This window comes from Vidua macroura, chromosome 1, assembly GCF_024509145.1.
Source record: "Vidua macroura isolate BioBank_ID:100142 chromosome 1, ASM2450914v1, whole genome shotgun sequence".
Classification (NCBI taxonomy): Eukaryota; Metazoa; Chordata; class Aves; order Passeriformes; family Viduidae; genus Vidua; species Vidua macroura.
In genome coordinates, this window is record NC_071571.1 from 113,002,758 (window position 1) to 113,014,070 (window position 11,313).

Genomic DNA, 11,313 nt, shown 5'->3' on the forward strand with positions numbered 1-11,313 from the left:
AAGAGAGATACTTATGTCTGTTTCCTTGTGAAATACAAAGCCTATACCATGGGCATGCTAGAGTCTAAAAATCTTTTCTGATCATGTCCTTTACAAACCAATGAGTATATTAAAACAGGATTTTAAAGCTGAAAGACAAAACCAGATACAATAAATGATAATTTTACTAGCTCTGTCTAGGACACAGTGCTATCACTAGGAATGCCCACCCTCACAGCCCAAGAAAACAATTTCCTATGGCTATTTGGGAAGAAGCTTCCTTTCTTTCAGGAATGGATCTGACAATTCAACAGAGTGCTCAGTGTGAGGGCATTTATGGTGACAAAAACAAATGAGGTGTTGCAGAAATTTATTGCCCTCAAATAGAACAAGACTGAAAATGAAAATTGATTACTAAGGCAGGAAGCAAGGTGACTGATACACTGAACAAATAGCTAATAGTATTAACAAGCTAATACATTTAGGTATCCATAAACAAGAAGCTGCAACAGTGAGTGCTACTATCTTACAAGTGCTTTTTTATATAGCAGGATAAATGTATGGGGTAACTCGTGCTAGAGCTTGGTATGAACTCATCTGCAAAGAATTTCCTGTGTCTATCTTGCAGATTTCTCAGTGATGAGCCTTCAATCTTTGCTCAGGAGAGACCACCACATTGTCAAGACTGTGACAGCACATCAGTAAAAAGGCCTATGAAAATACACTCTGCTTGCCTGTTACAAATGATGTGTGGGTATTGTTTTAGAGGAGGTTTCCCTGCAGTGGTTTACACTCTTCTAAATATACTAGGAGCTATTATGAGCTATGTCCTTATCATTTGAGATAGAATGCACTATTCAAGCAGATGTGACAGTAACACGGTATCACACAACACTTCACCTCTGTGTTCTTATTCATAGCTCCTGCTAGGGGAAAAAAAAAAAAAAAAAAAAAAAAAGACAAAAATTTTGTTGTGGAGCAGGAGCAAACCAAATAGCCAAAGCTGTTTGCTGCTTTTTCTGTTGACAATTTTGAAAGGTGAGGACACACACACTGTTGAACTAGTTTTGCCATGCAATATGATTAGAACAATGAAAAGGAGCTGTGCATTTATCTTGGGAAAGTAAAAGTAGTTTTGTGATCTATCTTGGACTTCATTCTAATTTTAACAAGACTGCATGATCACAGGTTTTACTCATTACTGTAAGAGTGGAGGTAATTCCTTTAGCTTCACTAAAGAAATTAGTGTATATGCATAGCCAAGCTCGCGTTCCTGAACAAAAGTCTTTACCCAAACAGGCACCTGTCAGCTTCACCCCGCTCTTCCCATTCCCCACAGGGAAGAGAACAATTAACGCAGCAGCCCCTAGTCCCGCCTGAGGCACTCCAGCGCTGTGCTGTGCTTGGCATGACAGGCAGGAGCAGGGACGAGGGGGCCACTGCGGGGACGCGGAATCGCCGCGCCCTGTCCCGGGCGGCTGCAGGGCGAGGGCTCCTTCCCCTCCCGTCCCCTCACTCCCGTCCCGCCTGTGCCACCGCCCTCGGGCGGGGGGACCCGCCTGCCGCGTCCCATAAAGGGCGCCTGGGCGCCGGCGGCGCTCGCTGCGGAGCGGGGCCCCGTTTCTGCCTCTGGACGGCCGCTCGCCCTGGGACACGCAGGTGAGCCGCAGGGACGGGGCAGCGGCTCCGCTCCCCGCGCCGGGCGAGTCCTTTCCCCCGGCACAGCGCATCCTTTCCCCCCGCAGGCTCCTCCCGGAGAAAGCCGGATTCCCCGTCGAGTCGCTGCCATGGCCTCCGTCCCCTCCGCCGGCTGCCTCCTGGCCAAGAACCAGTACTACAGGAGTGAGTGCTCGGCGGGGCCGGGAGCTGCCTGTTGTCCCCAAACACACCCCCCGCCCTTCTCTCCCCTCTTCCTTTCTCTCTGCCTGGGGAGCGCCTCTGGAGGAGGGAGGCTGAGCCCCCCGAGCCCCTCCCGAGAAAGTGGCCGGGTTGTTGGCACTCAGGAAAAGTGTCAGAAAGTGTTTCAGGTGATGTCTGGGTGAGCTGGCAGCAAAGAGTTGTCTTTGCCTAAATAACTTCTAATTTCTTGGAGAGTTTTTCATATCACAGAACTTTAGTTTTAATGTCCATCTGCTTCTGGTTATTAATGTACCTTTTTAAAAAAATTATATAGAATTTTTTATTAGTGTTATCATATATATATATATATGTATATATTCAATTATAAAACATGACCTAGAAAAATTGCTAGCCTAGCAAGTCTAGGTTTCTACCTGTACTTCCTATTTACTTCCTATTTACTTTGCAAATTTAGACACAATACAAATCAATTCACATTTTTTGTTTCTAAATATGTGAAATAATCACTGCTTTGAGAGTACACATGGTGTATTAGGATTCCTAGGTCCACAATGGACACTAATGTGAGTGTAGTATTTAGTTGTGTCACAAGGGAAGGCATGGCAATTTGGTTGTTGTGGATTTAAATGTTCAAGGATGTACTTGAACATTTGTCTTGACAGCAGTGTGGCCATGATCTTAAGCTTTGTCAGTGATTTCAGTGAAAGTTATGCAGACAGATCAAAGTATGCTTTTAAGGGAAGTGTGAGTAGAGTGAGAGAGAAACTGATATGAAAGTTCTTATGAAAACTGTAGTAGAACAGTTACACTCTGTAGCTCAGGGAAATTGTTTCCTCTGAGGTAGCAGCATGTCTGAAAAACTCCTGCAGATAAAGAGGAGTGCGCTCTCTCAAAGCATTTCTTTTTGTTACGTGTGTCTCTGTTTTCTACGAACAGCAAGACTGAACTCAGAATCCAGAGTTTCTTCCAGCTCCTCCTGCTGTTTGGACATCACAGACCAGGACAAAGCATTGCATGGTATTGTTCCCTTCTTTGAAACACTTTTCAGTTTTTCCTGTTATTCATCCGGTATCTAATGTCGTGGGCTTTTCTCCTCTGGCAGGGTTACCAGAGTTAATTGATAAATATTGGTGGATAAAAAGCTTCTTCCATAGTGAACCCTCTCCACCAACTGTTGGCAGAAAAACACTTTCAGCAAGCAGGTGAGTCCTGGTTTTAAAACGATGGGGTTAACTTACTTGCTCTGCTTTCCTTTTGGTAACAGTGTTAGTAAACAAATCATAATCAGCTAAAACCATCTGGTGAGGTGCGATGCTGTTTTGATGATTTAAGTAGAAGATACATCAAGTTTAATGCTATACAACCTTTCCTCGTTTTCATTTTAACAAATGAACTCATATGCTACTTCACATTATGCAGGTGGCAGTGCCTATTACTGTTTCACACGTATGGTGATGTTTATTTAATCATTTACCTATAGAACTTGCAGAACCATTTATACAGTGTGGCCATTTTATTTTGTGTTAAAAAGCTTATATGGATGCATTGAAAAATACTTAGGTGTGGATTTTCTCAGCTCAGTCAGAGAGAAAGAGAAAGGTTTTCTAACCAGGCAAGAGCCTGGGAAAGAGTTGGGAAAGAATGTAAATAATTCTCTAATCTATCTTGTTATTCACATTGTTTATAGATAAGTTCTGCTACTGTGTGTCATTCACTGCACACCAATGGTGTGACATGTTTTTACTCTAAGACCAATGAAATTAGTTTTCTCTATGTTCTCTATATATAGAGCGGTACATTTGAAATAAAGAGAGAGCTCATTTTCTTTGCCTTCTGATCTGGAGTTCCCTTTTCCCGTCCTGCTCAACAGCATCACTTAGGCAGATAAATAAATATCTTTGAGGTAAATACAGTGAAAATTCTATTTATCATCTTTTTTATATATATTTCTGCAGCACCAACAGTTGAAAAAGACAGCATGATGGCTTTTCTAACTGAGATGCTACGTACCGAATTGTTTTTCCAAGAGGCTTGGGATCTTCCTAATGTCTGAATTCAGCTGCAAGAAGAAAATAAAACCTTTAGGAGAGTGGAAAAGTGTATTTTCAAAATATTTTTCAGTAGCTAAAATGATATTGCTTAATGGACATATCCATGACCTACTGTGTTCTTTCCAGATTTGCCATAATTTGTGATGTCTCTCTAATGAAAGTTTCTAGGAGTAACCATCCTGATGACTTACTTGAATAATTAGAGAAAGGTGACAGAAAAAATAAGACATCATAGATTTAGGAGGAAGATGTGTATTGAATGACTTTGAAATAGGTGATTCAGTTAAGTTGCCTTTAAGATACCAGCTCTATAGGCAATCACACTGATGTAAACAGGATTCAGATCTATAATCCAGAATAGGACTGTTGTGTGGCACATGTCTTTTATCCAGTATTTGTGTACCAGTTACAGGCTGTAAGTTTACAAGAATGCTTGTCAATAGCTTTGCTTTTAGAAAGCCCAATTATATGAACAAGCAATAGTCAGTTTGATCTGATTTCTTTGATAAAGCAGAATGCATAGATCCCAGCTTCAAATACCCAGGTACCACTTTCATTCCTGCCTATGTATGCTGGTATTTGAGGACAGAATAGAGGAGATGCACAAAAAAACAATAATCCTAATGGAAACTGACCTATTCCAAGGAGAAGAACAACCTTAATCAGAGTTGATACTTCTAGTTTGTTTTAGATTTCTTCTGCCTGCTTTGTTGTGGCTTAAAGATCTACTTTTTCTTAAGTGGCAAATTCTATCAATATTCTTCTGTCTGTCAGATCAGTTATGAGGGCTATATCTGGCAAAGGATTCCCCTCAAAGTAATCACATTATTGTTGTTATCCAAGTGTACCTTTGTCATGCTCTTGAAAGGCACTATAACATTGCAATGCTGAAGATTAAATGAAGCTAATTAGTATAATGCTTTTTTTATTCTACTGGGCATGACTGAAATGCGTCAAGGATTATGGAAAATAACAAGTATTTGGCTGGATGATAACATTTGTGACAAGTATCTATGCAACTTTTTGATGTACTATCATTAAACCTGCTGGATATTTGTCCATCACTGGATGAACTAACACTAGCAAACATTAATGTAGGCAACATCTTTTTATTATAGGCTAATGGTTGTCATGGTTATGCATAACTCCAAGGTATATCAAGTGGCTGCTTCAGGCAGTTTGCAGTCTTGGCGGAGACAATGAATACATGGCAGATGACAAAAGAGAAGAGCACAATTCTGAAATCATGATTTCAAGGGTCTTTAAATTGACTTGTGTCTTACTTTACTGCTATTGTATAGTTTCATCTTTGTCTGTTCTCTAAGTGTACAGAGTGACCTTTTTTTTTATACTAAGATTTTTTATTAATAAAGATTTAACCAATATTTTGTCTGACTTATTTTTGGCCTCCAAAAACAAACTGGTGTTCCATATTTCCTATGGTGGAGTTGCTCTGTGGGTTTGGGTTTTCTTGTTTGAATGTGTATTTATTTTTCTTTTTTAAAAGAAAGTATTTGAAAAATTTAACACCTCCTCAAAAGTCTATGTTGTATGTGCTTCACATTCTCTCTTTAGTCACCTCAAGTTCTGATGTGACTTGGAAAATGAGTGCAAGCTAGGAAAAAGCTGCTACACCTTTTTCTAAAAAAATATGTTGTAAAGGAAGAGAGAAAGACAACACCATAGTTGCAAGAAGGTGACTGTGACTCTCTTTGAAGATGTTTGAAATCACAGAAGAAAGAGATACTATAGCCTTATTATTATTATACATGTGAAATACCAGATTCAGGAAACACTGGAAAAGAAGTGACAAGTTTCCATATTCATTAAACTTAAGCTGCTTCTGTCCTTATAGAGCCAAAACTTGGGTTGCAGAACAGGCTTAAAGAGCTGATAAGCTGTTAAAACCCACAAAACACCTCTTGAACCAAAACACAGTTATTTTTCAGGGAATGGTAAGGGAAGGATGGCTGCATGTTGTTTGCTTTCATCTGCTTAGGCCCTATGAACAACTTGTTTTTGTAATGGCATCAATGTGATAGAAATCTCTTCTCTAGAGAAGTATTCTCATGCCATCCACATCCTCTTCTACTGTGATCAGCTCAGCATTTGGGCAACACCCTGTCAATTCAGAGTGATTTGTACCAATTCTTCAAAGTATGCAATGGGCCAGCTCCATTAATTAATATCTAATGTTGCTATAACAAAACTCCTGAGAGGGTATGGGTAAAAGGGACATGAAAGTGCTTACAAATGAAGGGCTGCAGATTTTTATATCTCAGTAATAGGGAAATGTTAGTTTTCTTGAATGCCAATTCAATACACTTTTGAGAGGAGGGGAAAGCCAAAATTTAATTGATTTAAAGAGAAACTGAGATAAATAGGAAGGGGAAGCTATATTGTATAGTTTAAACATCATTTAGAATAAGGAAAACAGGAAAACAGTATGATTTCATATGCCAGTCTGGGCAAGACATGTACAAATGTTTGATCAATGATTAATTGGAATAGAAAATAAACGCTTTCTTGCTTCTTGCTGTTATAAGGTCTACAAGTAGAGATCTATTTTAAGTTAATCTGTATATTGTTATCCATTGGAAAAAAAGTAAGTATTAGACACAAGAATTGTGCCAGCATGTAAATACCAAGTTAGATCCAACTATCATAACCAAATTAGGAGTGGAGAGCTGGCCTTGAGAAAGATTTTTTTTCTTTACCTTAAGCACACCTATAGCAATGATACTTAATGACAGACTTGCATTTCTTTCCTAAGAGGAAAGTTAAGTCATAGTGTCCTGGTCCTAGTACTATCCCATTTGAAAGTTAAAATAGAAGAAAATTCTTGTACCATTTGTTTTGGTTCAAGAAGGATGAAATCTGCCTGTTCTGCACATTTAGAGAGAGAAATTCATAATAATGAATTTTTTTCCCCAATTGTAATTTGGAAGAAATACTGTAAATGTAAAGTTACATTTCTTTCCTAGAGTTTTCTTGCCTGTGAGGTAAGCAATACTGCAAATTGTGGATGGACAATAGTGAGGATTAACTCTGAAGACCGTAGCTATTGCAGTGAAATGGGATTTTTTTTAATAAACTTGCTTTTTCTGCAGAAGCAAGAATGATAAATGGACTAAGGTAAATACAACAGGTTTTCAATATAAGAATGAAGAGAAAATCTAACAGCAAATCAAACTAATTTTGAGTTCTTAGGAGCAAGCAATATCCTTGTAATTTTTTGGTTAGGGTTACTTTGTGATATTACAACATCCTGATGCTTGAAAATAATTGCAAATCCCTCTTCATTTTTTTTCATGATCTTAAATAATAGTTCATTGTTTCTTCTTGAAAGAAGGCTCTCTGTTATTATCACTTCTCAACTCTTCTATGAAGGAAAACCCAAGCAGGGTTTACTCAGACATTTCTACCAGGATTAATATTGTTTGCAAAACATTTCTCGGGTTATTGCACATACAGATGCTGACTGAAAATTTTGACCATGACCGTGTTCATTGCCCTGGCTGACTCTTCATTGATGGAGGGATTCTGTCAGAATTCTTTTGTCATGCACTCTGTCATATGCCATTTTAAGCTGTTCTGGCAGTAGCAGATGTGAAATATATTTTTTGTAATCACTGGAAGATAGGTTTTTGTAATAGAAAGGAGCTATCACTACTAAGGAAGAGAATCAGATCAGTATTTTGGGAGGGAATTGTGGAAAACATTTTTTTTCCCACTTCCATCCTTCTCAGAAACTGCGGGTAAAGACATTGCTGTTTCCCAGCTGTATGAAAAAAGAGAAGATTCAGGTCTCACTTAGAGTTCTTGATGGTCTGCTCAGAGACACTCTACTGACTTTTTCTCAAAAAAGAAAATTATAAAAGTGCTTGTAGTCAAAATGACAGAACATGATCTGGACAGAGATTTTATCTTAGAGCAGCTCATAAAAGGAATAAAAAAGGGCCTGTAGACTCAAAAAGTTGCTTTTCTTAGCTATGTCAACCACTGTGTCTCCTTCAAACTCAAACATCTTTGGCATCAACAAAATTAAATTGCATTTATACCTGTAATACAGAAGACATAATCTCACTTTACTTGTTTAGTTGAGGTAACACCACTGGGTGCAAGATAAAACTGTTTTGTCAGTTTGTAGAGGAGAGCCAAGTTACAGATTGATGTCAGCCACCCTAAGGGGATCATCTTCAGGACAGACTGAAGCCTGGATGTCCAGGAGAAATCCAGCAATACTGGAAGTAGCTTTTAAGAAAGGTATTCTGATTTTGTTTCCCTTTCATTTTGTTTTCTGTTGCTTTTTTTGCACAAAGTGAAAAACCACTTCATCCTGACTTTGAAGTAGTCAGGGATGGAGAGTCTAAAAGTAAAATAAAGTAAAATAAAGTAAAATAAAGTAAAATAAATTTTTTTTGTGGTTGATCACCTTCATCTTTAAAGATCTTTCCCACTGGTACCAACTTGAATTCCTCTGTGAACAGCAGATAAGGTGCTAGTCAGAAATGCACAACCTAAATAACAAGTAAAGTTTTAAAGTGCTGATTCCACCTTCTCTTCAAGGATCTGTCTGAAGAGGTTGCATAATTTTGTTTAATATCCAGCTCCACTGACTTTGAGATGTAGAAGTGGATCAATAGGTGGAAGCAGCTGGAGATGTGCTTTTTGCTTCTGTGAGTCAAAACTAAAAGCCAGGTTCCCAGAGTATGTTTTGGACTCTAGTTTACAGTCTATTGCTAAGTGAGCCAAATGAGAAGGAAAAACTGCAGTATTTCCTGCACTTTGGTGCAGTATTGACATGGCATCAAAATGTTAGCCAATTTGAAATCTTGGATCCTGAACTGCCACCCAATTCCCTTTGAAATGAAATTTAATGAGTAAATTCCTTAATATCGCAAAAAAATAATATGTTTACAGAGTTCTACTTATCGCAACTAAATACTTGTATGAAATAACACAAAAATTAAAATTGATATTTTTGAAATTTAATTTTATAATAACTTTTATTTTTAAAATAACTTTTACTCCTCTCTTTGATAAAATGTATTTATCTCTTTGATAAACTGTACATTTTTTTGTTTTAATTCCATTATTACACCTTATTACATTACATAGAGAGTAGCTTCTTCATCTTGAAAAAAAGCCACTTTATATTTTGAATAGAATTTTGGAAGCTAAGAAAGATTCTTACAGTACATCTAGTTTGGATAGAAGACATCTTTCTAAGAACCCATAAAAGTTAAGTTTCACTGTTTCATAATAGTCCAGAAATTAAAGGAAATTAAATAGGGGTAAAATACACAATGAAATATGTTCTTTTAAATAGGTATTTTCCTAACATATTTTAAGCAGGTTAATTTAATGCTGCCATGACTCCAGCTCTGACTTTCCATATACTTAAGTTCAGATGAAATCTGGACCCACTATAGCATCACACTTGACAGGATGTGTTAGTGGCTACACTTACTGCATGGCAGTAAGAGATTGAGAGGAGTATTGAATGTAAGAGGCAAGGTAGCTGTATGTTTTATGTAGTAATACCTTCACATTCTGTCACAATAAAATGCCTGCCTGCAAAATACAAAATCAATTCTTGAAAAAAACAAAAACAAAACATTGCAACAAAAAATTCCTTCTTCTTCACATTTTGTGCTTTCCAGAGACATATTTTCCTTGATGAAGTATTACTTCCTTTTTATTTCTTTCTAACATGGTTGAAAAAGACTAACAAACAGAAATGCATTTTGCAAATAAATTGTTACTTCCACTGCTAGGTCTACTTGGTGTTTTAATTCTTTTCCTACATTAATTTTTTGCCATTACTGTTTAATGTATTTAGTGGGGAAGTTGTTTCTCTGTGTGTCTGTCACTGTGCTGTGAATTTAACTATTTTTTTGTCTGGAGGGGGTACCTTTATAATATAAATACTTTTTAAACACCTATTCACCACCAAACTAGAGCTCCAGTAACTAAACCAGTTAGCTCAGACCTTCTGAGATAAATATGCTTAGGCTGTAACTCTCTCATGTAAGGATTGACTTTTATTCTGCATTTTTACAACATAGTGTTGGATATTAATCTTGAAAGGCATCAACTGCTTGGCATTATAAAATTATATAAGGCCTTTATGACTAATTCTGAAAATGAATGTGCCTTCACTTCCCTTTGGATATTAAAGCATCTGTGGCATTTAAAAATACACAGAAAGCAAATGTGCTTTTTCTAATAAATAAATGTAAACTCATTGATGATGGATTTGAAGTAAAAAAAGACCGAAGCAACAATATAGATCACAAGGTGGATGGTTGCAATAGTCATTCACACCTACCTAAAACCCTAATTATATGTAAGGATCATTATGATTCAAAGACCCACAGCGTTTGTTATCAATGCTCATTTACTCTTCTCTCCTCTCCCCCTGGTTTTCTCTGCACTAATTAAAAAAAAACCAAAAAAACCAATAGAAGAACAAATTTCATTTTAGAACCTACACAGAAGTAGGAAAATGAGAGAGAAGGGACAGCCAGGGCAGTCAGCAGTCCTTTTAAGCCTAGAATGGATCAGCCTATCTTTAGGACATACATCTTTCTGTCTCTGGTTAAAGAAAAAAAAAAAAAGCCAACACACGCCTGCCCACCTCCCCCCTACCCCTGCCAATGCAAAAGTGTTTTGCTCTGGCCAAGAAATAATCTAGGCCATATTAGAAGCTCAGAAGGAGCAGGCCCTCATATCATTTATACTGAGCCAACTCTAAGGAAGGAAAATGGATTGAAAGAAACCACAATGTGGCTGTAAAATAGGGAGCAGGACTGCAGCACAGTATTTTACCTCAATAAAACCTTGACTTTTAGGCTGAAAAATAGCATCCCTGAAATGTGTTGACAGGATATGTTCCTGCAGTGGCTAACGGGAGTTTTGTTCAAGACCTCTTTTATGGGCTAATCTTCTCAGAAATTGCTTCCCTTGTTGCAATGTTGTCCCTCTCCCCTGTCCCCCCTGGTTTATGCACATGTTACATTGAAGTGGATGAAGTCTTTATGGGGCACATGGTGATAGGCTGCAGCCAAGCAAAAGCTCCTAGAGACATATCCCACGTGTGCATTTAATTCAAATTGTTGTGAATTTCAGGGAAAACATATTTTTTAAAAAAATATGCAGTATTTCAGTGAAAGAACAGAAAATATATGTCAAAATATTTTGACTGCTCATAACAATGACTTCTATAAAATGTAGAGTGAGGAATAACCCAGATTTAACATTTACCTGCAAATCAGAGACAGCAAGAATTTTACTAATCTCTGAGAAAGCAACACTGAATGCTGCAGTAAATTGTATATGGGGGCTAAATTGTCTCTTCCTTCCACTAAAGAGTGCTAACAGTGATGTCTCTAAATAGACCAGAGCTATCAAATAAGCA

The 11,313-nt window shown here is 37.7% G+C and overlaps 1 protein-coding gene across 1 annotated transcript; it reads left to right on the forward strand.

Annotated features, from left to right (window-relative positions):
* The first annotated feature begins 1,555 nt into the window (after nucleotides 1–1,555).
* PPDPFL (pancreatic progenitor cell differentiation and proliferation factor like) lies at nucleotides 1,556–5,356 on the forward strand. Its single transcript, XM_053981151.1, has 5 exons — nucleotides 1,556–1,638; nucleotides 1,725–1,821; nucleotides 2,776–2,856; nucleotides 2,942–3,041; nucleotides 3,795–5,356. Exons 2-5 carry the CDS (start codon nucleotides 1,767–1,769, stop codon nucleotides 3,805–3,807), a joined length of 249 nt encoding a protein of 82 aa, XP_053837126.1. The 5' UTR covers nucleotides 1,556–1,638; nucleotides 1,725–1,766; the 3' UTR covers nucleotides 3,808–5,356.
* The last annotated feature ends 5,957 nt before the right edge of the window (nucleotides 5,357–11,313 follow it).